We start from the raw sequence: 24,100 nt of genomic DNA on the forward strand, positions 1-24,100 counted from the left end.
TATCATTCCAAATCCAAATAACTGACTAACCTATCCACCACTTAAAATGTACTTGCATGTTTCACAATACTAATTCAACACTAATCCTCTGTGGGTCCCGGAGTAGCGTGCTACCCGCCGAAAAAGCGCTTCGACGCCTCGTCAGGGGTAGTAAGCGCTATATAAATGCAATTACAATACAATACAATACAATACTTTGCAAAGTTTACGAGCGCCAAGAAGGGACACCGTTTGCATTGTGTGTGGTACCTAAGAAGACGTACTTAATCAGCGTTTGACGGGAAGAACCGATTCTTGCAGCACTGTGGAGAGGTGGCAGGGACAATGGACGCTTCTTTAAGGATAACCGTGAGATTGTGTGCGGGGCGCCCCTCAGATAGTGCGCGCGGTATCCCAGCTCCCATGGCCCCCATGCCGCCTGGTGACGCCTGGACCAGTTCTGGGCAGGCCCGAAGGCTCGGATTTCACCCTCGTGTCAGCAGTGCGAGGCTCCCCCAGTCCACCCGCTATAAATAGCCAAGTGTTTTCTTAAGGCAGATTGTCAATGGAGCCGGGGCTCTGAGAACTCGGCGGAGGGGTCAGAGCTCACCCGGCCCCATTCAGCCCCTTAATCTCATCAACATTCCTCGGTAGTGCCCCGAAGAGGGTGGGAGGGAGTCGGGCAATCCCAGCCCCTCGGTTCCCACAGTGTCACTGTCAACACGAGCGGCCGCACCGAGGCAGAGTGGGGGGGGGGTGGGGGTCGGGTGGGGGGGGGGGGGGGGGGGCTGGGACGTGCACAGCCCGGGGTGCCCACCGAAGAGGAACACGCTTTGTGGCGGAGGGGGTAAAATTCCATCAAATTATTGTTGTTGCTTGGAAAACACAAAGAGGGGAACTCTGCAACAGGTCAGTGGCTGCGAATAGATGTTAATGTTGTGCCGGAGCCAGACACGTGACCGACCCTGGCCCGTCCCTACTGGCTTTTTAGAGGGACTGACTTGTCTCGAAATTTCAGACTCCCTTTTAGAGACCAGACACCATCTATTTAGTGACTTCGGGAAGCTCCACTCCATTCACAGGTTTCCTGGCCTGACGCAATTCAGATGACCAAAGACTGCAAGTTCCAGAATGCAATGGGCTGTATTTAACACCCGTCGGATACACTGGGTCTCCACTATACAGCACCCATACTTCCGTCAACATATAGACCAGCGTAGTATTAAACATTTGTAAAGTGCATTACATGAAAGTGAAGTGGCACGTGGCTCTAAAGTTACAGGTGTTTGATATCTCTTTGGACAAACCATCTTTATATTTGGAGTTCATCCCTTTATACATTTCAACCCGCCCTAATGACTGAGAATATGGTCTAATCTGTAAACAATGACTTCAGTGAACATTTCTTGGAAAGAAGGTAATCTCGCGAGAGACGCAGTAAATCTCGGAAAACCATAATTCTCAGTCCTCGCAGAGGAAAAGCGAAGCAGGTGCACACGCTCAAAGACGGCAGGGGGTAAGGCAGGCCTCTGCAACCCTGCGGAACAGTCCACAACCGAGCATGGGGGCCCCGTTTTGTCGAAGGTCAATGAATATGTATGCTATACTGGAGCATCAAGGGCCCCTCATACATTTTTCAGATCAAGACACATACTGGATTGAAAAGGGGAGCAGCTGTTGACTCCGTTCTAATTAGTTCCCATTCACTTCGACCCTCATGGAAAGCACTCGCCCGGTCACTTCTTACTTTGTATGGCGCAAAGTTCTTTTGTGACATGTCTTTTTTTTATAATGCACTGTTGAGGGAATTCAGCTCAATTGTACTCCCTTGCCACCATCCAAACATTAAAAGGACGATAGAAAGCCTTTCATGGGCTTCCTTTCAGCCTTTCACCTGCAAGTGGGGGTCAACTCACTGAGCCACCTCACACCCACCATGCCCTGCGGTAACAAAGGCTACCCAGGCAGTGCCGATGCCCACAACCCAAAGGCTACTTCCGAACTTCTAAGTCTAGATGAGCCTTTTTTCGTAAATGGACTATTTTCCCTGCCTTGTAAAAATCCTAAATTACAAAACAGGTGTCCAATTAGACATTTCAACAGCTCACAAATGCCGCCCGAAGGAGTTTTATAAAGTGCTACCGCTCCCAAACCCCCAGAGTCGACCTGTGCGTTTTTTCAGCATAGGTGCCGAGTAAACAGAGGGTTTATTTCTGGCATATTTTAAACTCGTAAGCAAAGTGTGATGCAGGTAACCATGACAACGGTTGAAGCCGCCGGTTCGGTGAGGTACTGATGCAGAGATGCAGGAAATTAGGTAGGCTGTGTTCTTCGGTGTAAACGTAATGGCTCTGTACTTCAGGCAACTTAAGGAGCCTGTACAAGTGGGGGCCTGTAGTGAGTATTCCAGAGAGTGATCAGATCAAAGCCAGGGCTGGAGACGCTGTAAACAATATGACGTTGCCGTGGGCAAATAATTTGCCTAGGACCTCACAGTTTGGCTGGGTTGGATTAGAACCTGGTGTCTTGAGCCAAGAGCACACGTTGCGAGCACGCTACAGGAATTCAAGACACATTTTTCAGATGACACCACCTCACCATGGATGAAATACTACAGCATTGGGCTTTTAACCCATTCTTTTTCAAGTTTGATAATTAAACAGAAGTAAACCAGAACTACATCTCCCAAAATACATTAGGTGTGAAAATGAAAACCAAACACAAGTGATAGAAGTCATCTGGTAACCTCAGTCAAAGGAGCCTTTGAATCCATAAACTCGAGTTTAGGAAGTGAACACAGGACATGACCAGGCACATTCAATTCTGACTACTGCAGTGACTTATTAAGAACTCCGTCTCGTTTGATTATATTAGCCTGACAATAAAAGCCTAACTCAAAGTTGGGCACAGGCTCAATGAGGTAAACCAGGACATAAAACAGAAGAGTGAAGTGAAGGGTGCATGCATTCCAAATGTTAATCTGCACATTTTCATAAACAACCTAGGAAATTCAAGGGAGCACCGAAGGATAGAGTGTCACAAAGTCAAAATGACTTGCCATGATTTTACAGGACTGCTAGTGTGTGCCACTGCCCACTTTTTCATTTAGTCCTGGGCACTCACAACTCCGCAGCGGCCATCTTGGTCCATCAGGCTTAGTGTAGCTGTGGGTTACTTTTTCCAGTCCTTCACTTTTCTTATACGAATTAGCCACACGTGGTGCTGGACGTACTCAGCAGCTTAGCTGGTGTATATTTAAAACTGTTTTGGCTCTTTTTGGTCTGTAGTAACTTTAGAAGAGCAGTTTGTGTAAAGCAATGTGCTTAAACTTTCATGGGTGTGTGTCTGTTTTAGCAAGCCCCTCCTAAAAAAACACTCTTTACTTCTCCCTAACTTAGTAGTAGTAAGTATTGCATATTTTCCTATCACTGCCTCAAGTTCCACCCACATTTACTACCAGGTAGAAAGGAGTGACTGAGGCAGAGGCTTGTGAACATCATTTTTTAGTACATTAGTGGTACGATTGTAGCACTAGTAAATGTTCAGCAAAGCACAGTTTCTTGAATAGGCCCTCAAATAATACGATTGGACCAGAGACATAACTAGCATTACTGCGACAGGTGCAGTGGCACCGAGGTCATGTGACGCAAGGGGCCCACTGCACACAAATTGTGGTTTCCTTTTACTACCCACCCAGAGCACAGGTGGAAACCCCTTCCTTGATGGCACCAGGGCCCGTGAACCTTTGCCAAGCCACTGAAATTGATTCTCTGATGCTAGCCAGGAACAAGACGCAATTGATGCTAGACATATGGGGGACTCAGTGCATACTTAAAGTTCCACTTGTGTCAGCCAGCAGTGAATCAATGGGCCATATTAGAATATCTGACTAAATTATTCAGTTGATGCAAGTCAGGTGCAAGACTGAATTTATACTTAAGAATCTACTGATGTCAGCCAGCCGTGAGACTCAGATAACATGTAAAGGGCCAATAGATTGTAGCCAGGTGTGAGACTGGATACATCAGGTCCCATGGATCCTAGCCCGGTGTGAGACTCGATACATCAGGCCCATTGATGCCAGCCAGGAATGAGAAACCATGTATACATCAGGCCCAAAGGTACGAGCCGCGAGTGAGATAATTACCAAGTGGGAAGACTCAATTCTGAGACCAGTCAAGAAAAACATTTTGCAAAGTTCTATGGGGCCTTTAAACCACCGATGAGATGCATTTATTGGTCAGGAGACTACTGGTGCTAACCAGGACCAAATTGCAATTCACGTCTACGAGACTAGAGTGACAAGCTACGAGTGGGACTCCGTAAAGTGTGCCGTGCCTGTTACACTTTTATAACAGACTGCCCAGCAATGTTTGTGGGTGGAGCTTTGCGTTTGGGCATGTGATGCACGTTTGCTTTTCCTAACCTTGGACATGTCCTTATCTCCTCTACCATCAAATCCTGATTGCAAAATACTGCAGCAGGCCAGTTAATGTTTCACTGCTTTTGAAACGCTATAAGCCTTTGTAAACAAACTCCAGTGAAATGGTTTGTAGCAATGTCTTGATTACTTTTTTTCCCAGATGCTTTACAATGCTTTTTTCAAGATGTACGTAGAAGAAATGTTACATTGTATAGAGGCCCTACACAGCCCAGAAGAAAGTCAGCACCAAAGAGAAAAATGTAAAAATTAAGGTTATCTATCTCCTTGCGGATGTCCACGATAACAGAACATGAGATTTCCCCCCTCAAACAAAACAAAGTTAAACCGAGACATTTCCAATGTAGAATTTATTTTGGGGAAATAAGTAACAAAAATGTAATTTTTCATTACATTTTGATGGATGTGGAGCATAGGATTGGGCCATGCATGACATGGGTGACACTGTGGCCTTGACGTCCGGCTGCCACAAGGCTACCCGACTCTTCAGGCTGGCACTGGACTTATTTCAGCCTAGTAGGAGGGTTCTCTCCTTGCTCCATGTCAGCCGGATATCAGTTTTCTAGTCGTGGTCCATCATAAAACAATCTGATGTTCTCCGGGAGTGCTTCTCTTGGTCCAATTCAATTGAGCCAGGTGGACGAACACACCCGATAACAAGGATTTATATTTAAAAAAAAAAAAGACCCAGAAAGATGTCTTGCAACACCAAGTCATCTGGTAAACTTACTGGCCAGTCAGAGTGGGCCAATGGAAATCAGAACATCTTCCAGTAATAGACCGGATTGTTAATGTGTAGTGCTTTCAGGGTAGGACATGGACACGAGACGACAGGACATCCACAGAGCATGCTCTTAGGACAGAATATGAGACGATCAGGACATATGACCCGAGGAGCAGCACGGCCGGACTGGCCACTTATTCCATCAGTCATCTCCCTGGGGGGCTGCAGCTACTGGAGGACTGTTTTTGAAGGTCGTTGCCTCGCCTTCCACGTCCCTTGGGTTTATGACAGAAGGCACAGTGGGGGCAGGGAATGGAAAGCAAGATATGAGAGGAATACAGGAAAGAAAGAGAAAGAAAAGAAAGAGAAAAGGGGAGTAGGTGGGGCTGGGTTAAACCATTTAGAAGGGACCGGTTTGAATACTTTTGCAAGGACTGATTTGGTCCCCGGTCCAGCCATGCCAAGACAAACGGTGTAAATCTGTGAAATAAACTTAGATTGTGAAGATATTGTGATATTGTGCATATGGCTTACACCGCTGAGTACTGCCTAAGCGATTCACTTCGATACCTATGGTACCTAGTAGGACAGACGAACAATAGGTATCAGGAGCTCGGTAGATCTCTCTGTAAGAATTAGACTCTCAAATGGGGATACAAAATGAGGAGACAAGTCAGTTGAAATTGACAAGCATGGCTATTGTATTTGTCAACACTGTCTCGTCAGATATCTGATTTGAAAGGGTTCTCCTTACTCATTGGGTAGCTGTAGCCCTCTTGTCCCCCTTCACGCCTCCTCTATTCAGGCTGCATTCTTTTCAAAGTGGTCACTTTGTACCCCCGGTTTCTGTGTTGGCTACAAAGTTTTGGGATTTGTGGTACCACGGCTTGTAAAGATCTATCTGTTGTGAACCTCGCAGTAGGTCATACTTCACAGAATTCGTCTTTCAAATGCACTACCCTATTTCTCAGCCTATACATCCCACTTAAAATGTATTTGCATGTTTCACTATACTAATTCAACACTAATCCTATTTGGGTCCCGGAGTAGCGTGCTACTCGCCGAAAAAGCGATTTGACGCCTCGTCAGGGGTAGTAAGCGCTATATAAATGCAATACTTGTCCAACTATTAGTATGCCTTCTACGGGAGGATGTAAACCCAAGTACCAATTCTAGCCAGCATCACTTGCATTCCATTTCATTTCATAAGCGCGGCAGCAAAGCCGGGTGGACGAGAGCAGCGAGTCCAAGACCGCAGCAAGACCTGTGGACACCAACTTGCTCGTAATATAATTATCAACTGACATCACGCATCAGCTCCAGGCAGCAATTACATTCACGTCCAGTCGAGAGCATTATCTCAAATGGATCGCGCCAGTAACGACACACATTATAACGGCGTTGCTTGGGTCAGCTTGCATACCCTTTCAGAGCCTCTAACAGCTTCGGCAACCATCTAATTGCCAGGAAAAATCAATAGGGAGTCTTCTGAGCTTAAGTAGCTTTACAAATCTCTGGAGGGCAAGAAAGTAACTGTGCTCGGGTCTTCCGGTTCAACTCAGCATGGAGCAACAATTATAGGTGCTTGACTTGTCTTATCACTGTCCATTGTTCTACTTTTTAACTGTGTCTAGCTCGATCCAGAAGGGCCACATCCGAGCCAAATTTTCAAGATAATCACTGACTGTGTAAATGAGCTCCATTTTGATTCACTCTTTGCAAATTCATCCTGATCATTGATTTGGATCATGCCCTGCTGGACCTCGCCGGACACCTCTGAACTAAATCCCCTAGCTTTACACTGGATTGGTATTTCTGTAAATTGAGAGTGGACTCTGTGGCTCAGAGTTTCATTTCTGTGAGCTCGATTGCTAGGAGGGCCTTCGAAGATCAAAATAACTTGAGTTGGGGGGCTGCTTCACAAAGACATTTGGAAAATTATGAGTGGAGATCTCCAACCAGAAGTAAATTTCTGACTTTCAGGAATTCACAAAAGTTCCCGGGAAAATGCCTGGAAGATGCACCAGACATACGTTTTCTGGCATATTTCCCAGACAGTTACACGATATTCCCAGCCAGATCCAATAGACCTATGCGGAGATTTCCACAGTGCAGAACTTGACACAAGGGGCATATGGTGCCCACCAGAAAAGCATCTTTTTTCTGTATGGGGAAATACACAACCTTCAAATCTGGGGGTGATATACTACCCTTCCCAGACTGGAAGCCCTGTGCTGGAGAAAATTGTCAACCTCTGCAATGGTGGAAAGGGAATGGATTGGAACTTGGGAATGCCCACAAATGTACATGTTTGAGGTTGTTCCCAGAATTCCAAAGAAGACCACTCACTGGAATGGCCACTTCCTCACCTCTGGAGGGTGATTCAGGACTCTGCACTTGTAGCGGAGATTAAAGCACCCATAAATGGGTTGACGCCTGCCAAGAATCCCTTTATAAATTTGCGGCATGCGTAGAAAGGTACATTCAGTTGTAAACGTACCTTTATACAGGAAAACATCAGTCCACCTCCAGCCAGCTCCTACTAAGCTGCTCCCTTTCTTTGGACAAAGACTGGAATTCTGCCATCTTCCTTTTTATGGCTACAAAGAATAACCTTCCCTTTAGAAGTCCCCTTTCTAAGAGGGCAGCAGGTAGCAGAAGATGCAGAGGGAAGAATGCCACAGTGCATCAATGGCTCTCATCCTGCTCAGCTGGAGCAATTAGCTAGCCCGGAACCTGCAGTCCTACCTCCCATCAGGGCAGGATGAAAAGAGGGTCCTTTTGAGTCGGCATCAAGAACAAAATCCAAGTGCCACTTGAAATGCATTGAGAAGAATGGTTTTTTTTAGAACAGAAAAATGGAAAATAGAATATGCACAAAAATATAAACACCCCAAGGTGTCAAGTCTGAGATCTGACCTCAGTAAAGAGGGGCCGTTGGGAGGCATATTTTAAAGGTTTGATTTCTTACTTTAATATTGCTTTTTTGAAAGCTCGGTGAACACATAAAAAACAAAATGCATCCCCAAACGCCTGGAGCTTAAAGCAATGCCTTGCACAGCAGTATTTCACCGAGAAGGCACAGTGCAGCAGAAGGAGGTTTGTGAAGCTTACTGGTGACCTCTACCTGTACAACAAAAAACAGAACGAGGAAATGTGTTTTTTTCCTGACAGAGAGCTGGAGCGAAAGAGAATGAACGGAAAGCCAAATGTATGGCTCTGGCAGGCAAAACAGAGGCATACTTCAATGTGCATTTTCTCCCCAGAGGCAGGAGGCATGTGATAAAACAGGCCCTTGTTCTTGAATATGCGAAAGCACTCACTTCTGGGAATTCCTTGCATCTGTTGCCACTGTTTTAACATTCATTAGAGCAAAAAAAGCTTCCACCTTCTGCACCAGTACAATTTAGATAATGCATGTTTACTCGCAATCACCCAGCACCCGTTCATGGATGACACATCTTTGCAACCTCATTTCTTTCAGGGTACAGGTTCATTGACGATCTATCTTTGCAACCTCATTTCTTTCAGGGTACAGGTTCATTGACGATCTATCTTTGCAACCTCATTTCTTTCAGGGTACAGGTTCATTGACGACCTATCTTGGCAACCAAATTTCTTTCAAGGTACACTTTCAGTGAAGACATATCTTTGCAATCTCATTTCTTTCAGGGTGCACATTCATTGACGACCTATCTTGGTAACCTTGTTTCCTTCAGGTACACGTTCACTAACAACGTATCTTTGCAACCTAGTTTCTTTCAGAGTACACAGCCATTGTAGACATTTCTAGCACCCTTTTGTTTATTAATAAATCCACCAAAACACATGCAATGTGACTAATTTTCTTGCATCAGGATGTAAATCGTTCTAACAAGATATGCATTAGTCTGCAATTCATCTCTGAACGTCATCTATCAACATTGTGGTTAAAAATGCACATTAATTGACACCATCTCTTACTACTTTGTGATTGCAGAAACATTTATCATGGCAAGCTTGCATGAACGATATGACAGCCAAAGGATGAACTCGCAATCACCACAGAGAGAAAGCAGATAAGGGAAAGAAATGTCTTTAAAAAACGAGGGCTGATAGCCCTGGGACCACTTAATAGTAATCCCCAAAGCAAGTGGGAGGTAGCTAATTTGGATAACAAACCTGAAAATGCAAATTTACCCAGCTAATTAGAGAGTTCCAATCTTTGAGGATGACAGGCACCAAAAGGATCCAGCAGTTTGGGGGGCGGGGGAGCGGGGGTCTGTTGGAGGCCTTGTAGAATCATTTACATAATTTTACAAAGTCTTTAGACAGCCCTTTGACCCCTAAACCTCCAGCATCTAACGGTTACAGTTTGCAGTCTGGCTGCACCAGAGTCTTTTGTTTTTGCTTATTACACACTACAAGCTGAACTCTTTAAAATAAAATACAGGGCTGGATCTGCTAATGGGAATTTGAGGTGCTCACGCATACTGTGGGTTTATCAGACCACCAGCGACTTGTGTGTTCTTGTCCCGCCCCATCAACCATGAACAAGTCATGGGTGGCCACACACAAAACTGGTACATGGGTTGGAAAAGCATCGAATGGAACAGGCACCAACCTTCCTGCCCTCACTCCCAACAACCTTGCTGATGACAATAGATCCAAGTGGTTGCCAAGAAAGCTCAGGATCACCAAATCCTGCTACCTGGTTAGATCTTGGCCGTAATAGTTGGTTATAAGAGTTCTTATCCAAGTGGCAGTGTAGGGTTTTGTATTTTTTAGCAATGTTACTTAAACGTTCTTCATTATGTCTTAAAGACCTGGTCTGTCTCATTTCTACAGTGAATTTTTAAGCCAGCCGTTGCGTTTTCTTGACTTAAGGTCCTTATAATTTTCAACGTCCAAAGGGGTAGCACTAGTGTTCTTCAGGCAGCACTGGTCAGAAATCCCTATCAATTAGTTCTCATGTGCCCACTCCTTATTTTCATTAGTAGGAGGGCAACAATGTATCCTTGTTCCCAATTGAACATTTTAGATTCAAGTTTTGCTTGTAGCTGTAATCACTCTTTTGGTTCTAATGTATATAGTTCAAAGTCCTTTCATTTCTTATTCTCAATCAGTCACCTAATGTTGATATTTTTCATATAAAGTTCTTTTTATTAAACATCCAATTTTCCAACATCACTGTAACAGGCCCAGACAACGCGTTTCATCCCTTATAGGGACTTCATCAGGGCAATTTCATCTATTTTACTTCACAAAATGTCCATTTTCTTTATTTATTATTCTTGGTTGTTTTTTAAACTGTTCTCACTTTTTAACAAAGCCATTCGGTAGTACCTCGAATCAATTGTAATCTAAAGAGTGATTACAACTACAAGCCAAATTTGAATCTTAAATGTTCAATGGGAACAAGGATACATTGTTACCCTCCTGTTAATGAAAATAATTTCCTTATCATTTTTCATTGATGAACACATGGGATTCAGTAAAATAAATAAATGAAAAACATTAATGAATAAATGCACGAACTCGCTGAACTCCAAGTAAACCCAGGGTGAGAAGCTTCAAATGGTATCACTAGTGCACATTGATGCAATCGATGTTTCTAGCAGCAATTTCCCTCTACCTTGTCAGCCAAAATCTGCTAACACTAAGGAGCTTTCACGGCCACAACAAATTCCTATGTCTCACAAAGGTGGCAAAGAATCTCAGTGGGTCAAGTAACTGCTGGTGATATCCCTCTGTATTGAGCAGATTCCAGGTTTAAACCATGGCAGGAAGCACTATAAGCGTAATCTAGATGGCTAAAGAAAGTACCAACATCTAGATGAGACCCAAGGGCAACCAAGGGCAAAGTGTGCAGTCTGGCTTCTAGTGAATAGGATCACCCGTTGGCTGCAGCAAATATATTCACAATAGCAAGTTCAAATGAGCACTGTCCAGAAATGCAGGAGTTCCCGCACATGTGACCCCTTCAGACTCACTCTATTAAACAAGGGGGTTCACACCACGAACATGTGTTTCTACTGCCAGCACTGACAGAGTTTCCACTGTAGCTAACAGCATGTGAGGTGGTGGGAACAAGTCACAGAATTGAAAGCTCAAGGCCTAAAAGCTGGGACTGGCTAAAGGTGACACACATGGGAGGCTACCACCATTTGTCTGTTTAGGACGAAGATGACAAACAGGACTGTCACTTGACAACTGATCCCGGACAGCCACTGCATATACCAGAATGCAAAGTGAAACCCAGGGCTGGGTGAGGGACAGCGCGTGACCCCTGCTTCCCAACACTCTTTCGCGCAGGTGTTTCACACACCTTCCTGCTCCTGGTAGGACTGGCTGGGTGGAAACTCACATGATACAATATTGAACAGTGTTGCTTTGAATAGACACTCGATAGGCCTGACACCAGATCCCTGGCAGCCAGGGAGGATGCCTGCCGCATGGCATCAGCTACAGCACAGGAATGCAGGCAAACATTTGCTACACAGTTCTATAAGGAAGCGAGATGGATCACAGAGAGGCCGGCAGGGCTGGGCCAGAGAGTCAGGCCAAGGTGCCTCTGAGAGCGCTTAGGCATGTCAGGGCAATGGTTGGGCGCGTCGAGTCACCAAAATGCCAGCAGGGACCCCTTCCCACATGACACCATAAGATTGACCCCTTGCCCCATCCATAGCCCATAAAAGACTTCAACAGCAGTAAGCAGTAGAGCTGGGGAAGACAGGCACACATCAGAGAACTACATCTGAACAGAGGGGTAGTGAAGGGGGGGGGTCAGCCAATGGCCAAGGAATACAGGGGACTCAGGGGCCCCTAATCAGATCCTGGGCGTGGGGCATCATTTTGTGCTGCGCCACTGCATCTGGAAGACTGGTAGGGCTGGGGCGGATACATGCAAGCAGCCTGTTCAGGCAGGTATATCTGAAAGACCCGGGTAAGGGCGGGGGAAGGTAGATTGGGGCATATTCAATCTCATCACAGGCTCTGTCTGGCCCTTTCCCACGCCGGGCGTGATTTAGAGTTGCATGGTGATGGCAGAGGAAGCACCACTGACTTCAACTTCATAAGTAGTATTTTCTCCAGACATTAGAGGGTCTTTCATTACCACCCATGCCTAAATCAGGCCCCTGGTCTGAGAATGTCCCCGTGTCCCTCTAGCCCTCCCCTGTCGCATCGTGTGCCCCTGGGCAGCGGCCTGGTGCCTTAGCCCAGAGCTCCGCAGGAAGCTGCGGCGCACCGACTGCTCGGTTAAAATATCTGCTTGCCCGGTTCGAGGATTATAATTAAAAATAACCACTGCCTGCGCGCGGAGGGCCGCCTTTGTTCCGAGCCGTCGCTTTGTGTGGCACATTCCTCTCAGAGGAGAGGTCCCACCCCGGGCTCAGGCAGGAATGACAGAAAACAAGTTTGCTCATCCTCTCAGAGAACATGTCTGAGGCGCAGCTCGTGTGAACCAGGAACAGGATTACCAGGCGACTGGGTCGCCGCGTGCGCAGCAAGCCCGGATTTGCATTTCTAGCACCCCACACTTGCAATGCAGATCGTTCATTTTCGAAGCACTCTAACTACAACTCCCAGAATGCAATAGATGTTTCCATATGCGTACAGGAGTCAGAACAACTTATCCTCAGCTGAATCAGTCGTCCAGACCCTAACCCAGAGTTAGAGAAGGTGTTGTACTGGCCTTTCACACGACACACAACAGTAAAGTGAACGGCCTCTTGCGGCTCTGAATAACAAGTGTTCTAACTTCACAGCGATAGACCTAGACAGAATAAACGCCTCAGCCATGCCTGCTGGGGTTCGAGCTACAGTGTGACCAGTGTGTTAGAAACACGGGTTTCTGCAGCATGTGCGCAGCCCACTGAGCTAACTTAATCGCGTGTGCTCCCAGGGAACCCCTTTTTCAATCAATTCCCATAAGCGCCTTTTATTTATGTTGCAACAGCACAGAGCATGCAAAACTATCTTTCTTTCTTCCCTATTTTCCCTCTGTCTCTCTCCCCCTCACAACATCTCACTCGTGGAGAAGCATCATTGCTGTGCGAGGGTCGGAATTCTTGCACAGTCCCTGCCTAGGCTGCATCCGTCGGCCAATCCCTAGGACACGGAGTATTCGTGTATGTAGTGTACAGGTTTCTTCCAGGGCCGGCACCCTAGGCAGCGTCTGTGCTCTCAACACCAGAGCTGGGTTCAGAGTCAGACACAACGCGCAGCCCTCGATACATAATGCATAAGCCTGTAAGCGCCCGGCACGTTTACAGCGCTAAAATGCAGCAATAAATATCCCTTCGGTTTGTGGAATAAACGGTGTCGAAAACCTCCTTCCCTCACTCGCCCTGTGCCGGTCCCGGTTTTAAGCACGCGCCTCTTTGCTAGGGGTTTAGACATTATTGTACATAATGTGGGTTTTGAAATTGCGTCATTCGATCTCACAGCGACAATATCAGGTGGAGGGTTACCTGGCACATGGCCCTAATTATTATAAAGACCTTGGAAGTATAAACGGAAGAGCGACATTGTCTCTCTTCCTCGCCTGCTTTGTTTGTAGATTACACCCAGCAGGTGCAAAACCCACTCCGCTATTTTACCAAACGGGAACAGTTAAATGCACTGCACCACGTCACCTTCTAGCAGGCCTGCTGAGAAACGCGAGTGCGGTTAGACTGAGTATGCATCAACCCTGCTAAGAAAAGCTAGGTAATAAGACCATTGTGTTTCCTATGCATATGTCCTGATGAGAAGTGCAGCGACTACCCTTGTAAAAGCGCAGCAGTCATGCTGAGAACTATCAGTACCAGAGAATAAGATGAAACAGTCCCGAGAAGAGCCATTACTTTCTAGTTTAATGCACAGCAGCCATGCAGTGACACAGTGGTATTGCTTTTAAAGGTACAGAAGCCCCGCCGAGAAGTTCCAGTACCATAACATTAGATGAACAGTCATGCAAAGTGCCATCATTTTCAGGTAAAAAGTATATGAGCGCTCCTACGTACTGCCAGTACAGACCCAAAGCCTCAGTATACCAGCCCCAAGAAGTGCATGTAATGCCTTGTAGCATCCAAGATGAGTAGTAGTGATACTGTGCCTTTATAAGTACAAGCTTTTCAGAGCAGTTCCGTTGCTGCCCCGTCAGAAATAGAGCAGCCTTGGTGAAGTGATTGTATTATATCGAGAAATTGTACCACTCTCCCATTAAAAGAAAGCAGCCACGCTGAGAAAATCTAGCACCTGTCCCACTGATGGGTCAAATATCCCGGGTGAGAAATGCCAGAACTGTCCAATTCAAAATACTTCCTCGTCGCAGAGAAGCGCCTCCTGTGCCATCACAAGTAAGAAGTGCCGGCACTAGTCCCTAAAACCGAAGTGCAGTGTCCGAGCCTGCCAGCGGCTGTCATCTTCACGGGATCCCAACTAAAGCATCTACTTCCGGCCTATAACGTCTGCCTTGTTTTAACTCCAAACTTCACTCACGGTGCAAGCATGGGTGGAGCAGGCAGCCTTGCACAGTCCATAGCAGATGTTATGCCTGCTGGTCCACAGTCACCATCCAGAACACCGCTTGCAGATACAGGCACAGGTTCAGCGCCCAGGTAACCGGAGCAGCAGTGCCCGCTTCTCAGCCTCCCTCTGCAGGCCTCCTCCACAGTAGTATTTTTGACCCTTGTCCGTCATTGCACTCATTGGAACCCATCAGTGCTGTGCGTGTGCCTGGAGAGCCAGGCCCTCCTCACGTGTTCCAGGTCAACGCATGACTGCTATGACTACAAGTCCCACAATGCAAAGCGAAGACAGTCCTGGAGGAGGTACTCAACAGAGATTTAGGTAACCAGGCAGCTTTATGTGGCAGGTGGCATGTGTCAGTCTGCACTTGTTACTACTTTTGGTTCGTCAGTAGGTAAAGAAGGGTTAAATAATAAAACAATAAAAGCAGGAGAGGAGTTTTTGACTTTGGGTTTAGGGGCGGAAGGGGTAGCATAGGACAGAACTCTGGCCTGACATTCCTTGGAGCTCTCGAGTTTCCCCAGAGTCGTGCGTGGGTGATTATCTAGACCGGTTTTTTGTTTCCACCCTGCGATCTGTATTCAAACTTGCCACAACCGCCTGACTGTAAAGACGAAACCTGGACTGGCTGAGCACTGACGCTGGAACCTGGAAGTTGAGCGCTGTCCACTGGCGCGTGGGACCACTACACAGCGCCTCGTTATCAGAAGACACCCGTACAATCCAATGTCACCCGCAAAATACAACCTGAGAACACATGGCGTTCTTAGACGACACTCCTGCTGCTGACACCTGCCAATAATTCCATGTCCCCGCCCCCTCACACACGTCATCAGACACGTCGCTGCCCCAATAACAGAAGAACCCTGTAATTCAGCAGTTAAAGTTCGACCAGAAACATTTTCAACACACAGGAAGCATTGCCCCCTTCCCTGGGGCAGCCGGGCACTGGACCCCCGGGCGCCTTTGCACGCCATAAAGTGATTGGTTCGTCTAACATGACTGACGTAACGCACACGTCCCTGCACGCATGGCGCTGCTGTATGGAAACCAGGACAGGCTGCACGTCAGTGACACGCTGACATCTGAGCATCTGGGAGAGCAGCCCTGGGGAGGAGGTGGGTCAGAGGGTACGACCTCTGCCCCCCAGAGCACACAGTGGGTGCCAATGCAAGCATGCGTCAGTGGAGATGCTGTAAAGCGTGACACAGGCCGACAGGTTGGGCTTTCAGGCTGAGTGCAGACATAAGGTCCCAACACCCCAAGTGATGGCTAAAAGGAATGCCGGACCGTAGGAGTCACTTATAATGGGGCCACTTTATAGCTGCCAGGAGCATAACTTTCTAAGGTCCCTGCAGGGGACAAGGGGTGGACACAACCATGGGTCAAGCTCTAACGACATGTCCTGTTAATAATGCAGGTAACTGAACAGTGGAGTGGAGAGAAAGTTCGGCCGGAGCAGAGCCCAACTGTCCTTTCCGCTAATATCTGTGTGTGTATATATATATATATATATATATATATATATATATATATATTCTTTATGTTTTTTAACATATATATATATATATATCCAGGTACACGCGAGGGATAACTGCCCCTTTGTGTTAAACACCCAGGCTACCGCCTGCATGCGACCTCTTGGGGTGAATGTGCCCCATTCCACAGTTCTGTGTGTACAACTCCCAGAGCCCCGCATGCACTCGTACACACGTCTTCTGCGTTCCATTGTTTGTGGGTACACCTCCCAGGGCTACAGATGAACCCGTGTACACAAGGGCTGACGGCAGCTGCCTTTCTACATTCCAGTGTCCGTATTGATCCTACGGGGTCCCACATCACGCATGTGCACACCGGACGACAAAAGCTTCTCTCGAGCCTGTGTCAAACCAGGAGCCTCCTATTATATTATTTAATGAATTGATATGTTGACATCAGAGGCTCGGTTTAACCCCCTTCTATCCGAGTGATGTACTTTGGAGAGGTATAGAAGGGAACAAAATAATAAAAGGGTGTCTCCCAGGCTGTCATGATACAATAATAAACAGAGTATTGGTTCGGGGAGTCATCCCTGTTTCTACCAGGGTTAGTTTGGGGTCACGCTGGGTACACGCACACACCGGAAGTTACTGGCGCCTTTGGCTGATTCTGGGGTTGACAGGGGGCCGACGCTCTCTTACCTGACGTGTCCCACATGTTCAGCTCTATCCGCTGCTTCTCAATCTCAAAGCTGGCTGTGTAGTTCTCAAAGACCGTGGGCACGTAGTTCTGAAAGACAGATGTGACAGCAGCTGCGAGTTAGCACCACCACCCGAGAGGACTGACAATCATTAGCTACAGTTTTGTTATACACTATCAAAGCAGGCTGAATTAAAGACCCTTGTAATAGATTTTAATAGTAGCGCTTACACTGGAAGGGTGCAGCTTTGAAGCGCTGAAAACGATAAATGCCAATGTGATTCCACTCCGTTTATCCAAGTGCCATTATAATCCCATTTATCAGCCATCCGATTATGAAAGTGCCATTATAATCCCACTTTAGCTGCACTCAGTTTATCGACCTCGGAAGGAAGAAGCGCAGTAGAGGCACCAAGGTGGATTGGAGACTTTGAGAACTGCACGTTGCACACAGTCTCCACAGCAGGATAATTTACCCTCTAATTTATCGCGCCAGACCAATGCTTGAGCGATGCTTTGAAGCGCTGCCCGTAGTGTTATGCAATATACGGATATAACTCTCAGCGTCACAGACCACACAAAGATAGAGGGCCGTCTCCGGCGCATTACCGCCTGAAAGGGAAGTTACGGCACTGCACCATCTGTGTGGGCCCAATAAACCCTTTCTCCCATTTTAAGGTGGCCCACACCCTCTCATTTCACAGAAAACCCAACTCTCACTCTCCCCCCAGCTTCTGAACGTGCTCGGCGCCTAAAGGCGAATCAGTTCGCACAGTGTGCGCTATAGAAAGCACAATAAACGCTCCTGTACTCGAGTGGCAGAAGACCACCAAACGTCACTCTCCTATGCATCTCTGGGGTGACAAGGAGGACTGTTTGACTTGTCCACTGACTGGTGTTCACGCATGCAGAAAAAAGCCGTGTAACTTTTTACGGTAGCAAGTCACTAATGTAAGCATTTATATTTGAGTGAATACAGACATTCAGTGTAGACTATACATTATCTATGCACGTACTGCTTCGCCCACAAAGAGCTCCGAAACAGCTGCATGTATCAATATGTCAAAGAAAGACATCTGGAAGCCACGCAAACCCCCTTGTTTATAACATTTAGCTCCAGGACAATCTGTTTCTAGCGGCCGCATTTACTGTCTTGTACTGAAAACAAACTACTCAGGAACAATAAGTGGGTGAGCTGGGAATGTGATGATCGCCTCGTGGTTCCACGGTGGGGTAGGTAGGCGCTACATCACATCGAGTGACACCTGTGCGCGTGTTCGGACGGGAGGGGGCGGTCACTGCGCTCCCACATTTTGCAGCCCGGCGAGTTTCAACACACTAGTGCCCCGATAGCAGGCAGTGCCTAGAAGTGACTCCGTTCGCACTGTGCGCTGTAAAAACTCCCACAACAAGACCCAGGCAGGCCACCACCACCCTGGTACTGACCTCGGGGTAGCAGTCCTTGGCGAAGACGTGCAGCAGGGCTGTTTTCCCGCACTGGGTGTCTCCCACCACCACGATCTTGCAGCGGGCTATCTGGCTCTCCATGGTCTTCCCGGGCGGCTGCTTGCGGTGCCCTGCCTTCATTGGCAGCCCCTGGGTCCGCTGAAGATGGTGCCCCGTGAGTCCGCTGCTGCAGCACCCCCCCAGTCCACACGCCGCCCTGCCTGCCTGCCCACACTGGTCCTGCCCGCCGGCCTCAGCTCTCCAGCATTGTGCGGCTCCCAGTGCCAGGCACTTTTCATCAAACCAGACAATCAGGTAGCCCCGCCCACAAGTCCCCCACGCCAACGGGTAACAAGGCTGGGAGGTGTATTTGCATAGAGGGCGGGGCGAGGGTTAGGAGCCGGATTCTCGCAGGGCAAGCTTAGGGAGCCGAGTGCCTGTGTGGGAAGCAGTCGCTCCTGGCAGCGTGTGCTGCTGGCGGTGGCGTGGCGTTGCTGCTTAGGTTATTGTTTTGGGGCAGTTTGAGTGTGCTTTTGGCGTTCTTTCCTGCTGCTGGTATATTTCTGCTGCTAGTTTTGCTGCAGTCGCTCCTATTAACACTGTAAACACGTTTTTGCTGCTAGTGCTAGATTTGGTGCTGCTGCTGGTGATGCTGAGGGTTAGGAGGCGCTTCTCTTGCATCTGGCACATCTGCAGCTAGCGCTGCTGCCGTTGATGTTGCTGCAGGTAGTGCTGCTGGGTGGGTTGTTTCTGGTGGCTGGGTGCTGCTGCTTATGCTTGGGTGACTGGAGCTTGTGATGATGGCTTTGCTGCTCACAGCAGTAGCGCTGCTGCTAGCACTGGCTGTGCTGCTGTTTATAATGCTGCTGCTAGTGCAAGATCCGGTGCTATCTTTGGTAATGAGGTGCCGCTGCTTCTGGTGATTACATACACTTGCTACTGCCAGTCGAGCTGCTGCTGGTTGGGATGCTGCTGGTAGGGATGCTGCTGGTAGTGATGCTGCTGTTTTTGAGCTTGGTTTGTAGGAGATGCTTCGAAAGTGGTTGTGCATCTTATGGCAGGGTTTTCTAAAGGTGTTGGGGGCCTGGCTCCTTTTGTGGTGGTGGTACTGCTGATTGTATTGTTTGTTGTACTCACAGTACTGCTGTTGCTGGTAGATGCAGCGCTGCTGATGTGGGTGGTGCAGCGATGATGCTGGTAATGCTAGAAGGTGCTGCAACAAAGAAAAACCGAAGAGCGCTACCGGACAGTGATGCCAAATTACTACATACCCCCCACCCCCCACAATTGCCTGTTTTCAGTGCATGGCGAGTGCCCCTGCTGCCAAAATGCTGTTTTGTCTGAGGTGTTGAAAGTGCATGCACCGATCGGAGGCACTGCTTGGGATGGTGTTGCTGTGTTAGAAGGCAATGCGCCTAGTACGAGGCTTTGTTCCTTGTTCTTGTGTTTACAATAGTGCTGCTTCGAATACTGCTGGTGGTGCTGTGAGTTCTGGTGTGGGTGGTTTTGTTGTTAGTGATGCTACGCCTTGTTCTGCTTGTGGTGGCAGATCTGCTGTTGCTGTTTTTGGCAGCGGACTGCTGCTGCTGGTAGTGCTGTCACAGATGCTGCAAATGGTGTGCTTTTTTTGATGGTCGTTGTTAGCGAGGCTCTGCGTCGTCTGACACCACTTCCGAGACGCTGTGCTGAGAGGCTTCGCCTCTCCTGGTGTCGGTTCCTGAAGCTGTCAGCTGTGCGGCAATCCCTTGTGGAGTTTCACGCTGCTTCACATCTGATTTGGCAGAAACGCAGCTGCAGAACCCACCTCTGAGGTCTCTGAGTAGGCACCCCAGGCAAGGGTAGACTCACAGGAGGCAGAGTCTGGTAGCACCAGCATCACAAAACATTTATGTGTCACTACGACTTCAGAAACAGGAGGCAAGCTAACAACCCTTGGAGATCACTTGAAGGAAAGGCAGAGTCCAGCTCACCTTCCAGCAGAGTCAGAGAGCAGCAGGCCCTAGGGCAACAACAAGCAGAAACACAGTCCTTCTAGAAAAACCGTCCAGTTGAGTCCTTTGCTTAGCACAGCAGTTCTCCTGACAGATTCAGTGTAAGTCCAGAAATGTCTGATTTGATGGGGCCAGAAACCCAACACTTATACCTAAAGGGGCCTTTGATATGAAGGAAACTTCAAAAAGTGGTTTTGAAGTGCCACAAGTATCCCTTTCAATTCCAGGCCTCACTCCAGACTGCCAGTGGGGGGTTATCAGTCCTTTGTATGAGGTCAGGCCACTACCCTTTGAAGGGTAAGGATGAGCCCCTTCCTCCCATTTGCCAGGAAGACCCATCGGAATGCAGATGGGTGCTAAATCCCGCCCAGTCCTTTCCTGTGTCTGTGGCTGTCTAGAATGAATGCACAAAGGGATCCGTCACCTAGCCCAGATTTGTATTAGAGACAGGCTGTAAGGCACACAAGCAGTTGTAGCAGACAAATGTCAAGTTTCTAAAAGTGGCATTTCTAAAATAGTAGGGTCAAATTCAACCTTACCAGTAAAGAGTATTTATCCTTACCATTCCAAAAAAGGAAACATGAAAAAGCTACTCCTTTCCTAGGAATTACAGCTTAAAGGTATTTGAAGGAAATCTCAACTCTATCTTATGAGAGGAGTAGGCCGCACAGCAGAGAATAACAAATGTAGCTATTTGTCGCTACCAGGATATGTAAAACACCCAAGTAAATGTCGTGCCTTTTACTTACATAACACCCTGCTCTTTGGATTACCAAGGGCCTACCCCAGGGGTGATTTATATGTAATAAAATGGGAGTTTAAGGCTTGGCAAATAGTTGTAAATGCCAAGTCGAAGTGACAGGAACCTGCACACACAAACACTGCAGTGGGAGGGCTGAGACATGGTTAAGGGGCAACTTATGTGTGTGGCACAATCCGTGCTGCAGACCCACTAGTACCATTTAATTTACAGGCCCTGGGCGCATGGAGTGCACTTTACTAGGGCATTATAAGCAAATTAAATATGCCAATTGGGTATGAGCTAAAGCCAGCAAATACACATACAGGAAAATAGAGGGAGGCAGGAAAAAAGTTGGGGGAAGACCACCCTAAGGCTGTCAGGTATAATAGTCATAATGCTGGTGCCCCTGCAGGCTCTCATAGTGTTGTGCTGCGAGTGGCAGAATGGGACATTCTCTTGTCTATTTGTGCAGTGGTGGTGCTGCTGCTTTTACTGGTGGTGGTGCTCCTTGATCGCCTTCTTGCAGAGGTGCTACTGTTGCTGGTTGTGGTACTGGTGCTGTTATTAATGCTGATGGAAGCTGTGTGAAGCTGCTGTGCATGGTGCTTCTGGTGCTACTTTTGATGGTAATACCGGTAATGTAACTTCTGGCTGTGGTGCTGGTGCTGCTGCTTGTCAATGATAGTGGCTTTTCGGGTGCTATAACTGATAATGTCTGTGCTTTTGGCACTGCTGGTGAAGCTAATACTGGTGAGGCTGCCATTCGTGGTGCTGCTTGTGGCAGATGCTGTTGTGGATGCTAATTTTGCTGCTGATGGTAGTGGTTCTGCTGAATTTGTGATGTTGGCGGTACTCGTGATGTGGTGTTGCTACTGTGCTACAGTTTCTGACGGTACTGTTGCTGTGGCTAGTGATGCAGCTTCGACTGGTGATGATGGGGGTACTAATACTTGTTATGCTGCTGCGGCTGGCAGTGTTGCTGCTGCTGTAGTGGTTCTTTTGCTATTGGGACTACTGCTGCCTATCGCATTACCATGGTTGCCAGTGATGCTGCTGCTAATGTTCTGATACTGATAGCTGCACTGCTGCACTTGTGATGCTTTTGGTATTCATGCTGCAGCTGCTGCTAGTGTTGACGGCTGTTACTAATGATGCTGCTTCGACTGGCATCACTGCTCATGGCAGTGGGGCTGCTGGTGCTCCTATTACTTGTGATGTAGTGGCTGTTATATATTTATGTTGCTGATGACACTGCTGTTGTTGCTAGTAATGCTGCTTCTACTGGCATTGCTGCTGATGGCAGTGGTGTTTCTGGTGCTGGTAATTTACGTGAGGCTGCTGCTGATGGAGTTGCTGTTGTTGCTAGTAGTACTGTTGCTGATGGCACTGCTGCTACTAATGATGCTGCTTCTACAGGCATTGCTGCTGATGGCAGTGGTGCTGCTATTACTTGTGATGTTGCAGTGGTTGATATTGATGCTGCTGGTGATGACACTGCTGTTGTTGCTAGTGATGCTGTTTCTACTGGCATTGCTGCTGATGGTTGTGGCGTTGCCGGTGCTATTAATACTCTTGACACTAATGTAGATGGTTTTGCTGCTGTTGCAGACAGTATTGCTGCTGCTACTAATGATGCTGGTTCTATTGGTGTTGCTTATGATGGCAGTGCAGCTAGATGCTACTAATACTCATGATGATGCAACTGCTGGTCTTGCTGCTGTTGCTAGTAGTACTGTTGCTGCCGGTGGTATTGCTGCTGTTGCTAGTAGTACTGTTGCTGACAGCAGCACAGCTGCCGTTACTAATGATGCTACTTCTACTGGTGTTGCTGCTGATGGCAGTGGTGCTACTAATAGTTGTGACGCTAATTCGATGGTTTCACTGCTGTTGCTAGTAGTAATGTTACTGATGGCACTGCTGTTGTTACTAATTATGCTGCTTCTATTGGTGTTGCTGCTGTGAGAAAGTGCCCTCTTTCTGCATGGTATGCCCCCACTTTTTGCTGAATTGCTGATGTTCTTTGACTGAGTGTGCCCTGGGCTCCTGTTCATCAGGCACCCCGGGCCTATGTTCCTTCCCTAAAATTGCATTGAAGCCTAAACCCAATTGGCATCCCTGGCCACAGGTAGGCCCCTGGTAAATGGTACCACAGGTACCCAGGGCACTGTGACCATGGAAGGCCCCTAAGGATTGCAACACTTATTGTGCCACCCTTAGAGGCCCTGTAACTTTTCACTCATACACTGCCTGTGCAGGCTGCATGTCTTGGTGCAGAACAAAAGTGAAGAGTTGATATGGCACACATCCCTGTGTTGATACAATAACAGAATTGGATAAATGCACAGCTATTAGTTTTATCACAAAGTTAAACAGTTAGTCGTTTTTATGGTGCACCGTAAGGTGGCGTCGAGGGTCCTGCGACGTCAAGCTACATAACACAGATGTGGCACTAGAGGATCTCTAGTGTCATCCCTTCACGGGCACACAAATGTTTGTCTTCCCACACAAAGAAGACTTTCAGTCCAATGTTTCAATTGTTCATAGGATTTATTTTATGCTTGTAGAGGAATTTATCGTCATTATTTCATATTGTTCATTCGATATAATTCATGCGTTTGTAGATCAGACATTGTCATAATAAAGCATCCAATGCATTTCGGGCATTAAGTAGCATGCCCTTCATCAGGGAAATAGACACTGTAAAGCAAGGGAAAATAAAATCATATCATCAAAAATTGTGTGAGTCTTATTTACATCAATCATGACATTAACTGCACAGAATCTGCATAATGTGTGCATATGACTATGTATGAACTGTATATGAACTACAAGGGTTCAGTGATTCACATGCTGTGGTTAGTACAAGTGAAGAAACAGAGAGAATTTCTCAAAAGAAAAAGCTATCACTCACATGACTGGGTCTCTAGCAATGCGTGTTATTCTGCAAATAAAAGATACAACGATGTTACAAGAGCAGCCTCAACTGGTGGGGCAGTCCATAAGGCAGAGGTAATTCTATCAAAAAGACGGGTAGTCTGTGTAGTCCCTCAACACTAACCTTGCTCGGGAATAGGCGCGCGATTACGTCCTTCTCTCCTCGTACT

General features: G+C 47.3%; 1 protein-coding gene across 1 annotated transcript in view; it reads right to left on the reverse strand.

Moving 5' to 3' along the window:
- RND2 (Rho family GTPase 2) overlaps positions 1-18,547 on the reverse strand; it is a 212,708-nt gene extending 194,161 nt beyond the window's left edge. The window contains exons 1-2 of the mRNA XM_078645316.1: positions 18,264-18,547; positions 16,820-16,907 (exon numbers count right to left, since the gene is read on the reverse strand). Of these exons, the coding sequence (XP_078501442.1) occupies positions 16,820-16,907; positions 18,264-18,404 (229 nt within the window). The 5' untranslated portion in view covers positions 18,405-18,547. The remainder of the gene's footprint in view (positions 1-16,819; positions 16,908-18,263) is intronic.
- Positions 18,548-24,100: the final 5,553 nt, after the last annotated feature.

The sequence above is a fragment of the Lissotriton helveticus genome, chromosome 5_1, assembly GCF_964261635.1.
Source record: "Lissotriton helveticus chromosome 5_1, aLisHel1.1, whole genome shotgun sequence".
In the NCBI taxonomy this organism is placed as follows: domain Eukaryota; kingdom Metazoa; phylum Chordata; class Amphibia; order Caudata; family Salamandridae; genus Lissotriton; species Lissotriton helveticus.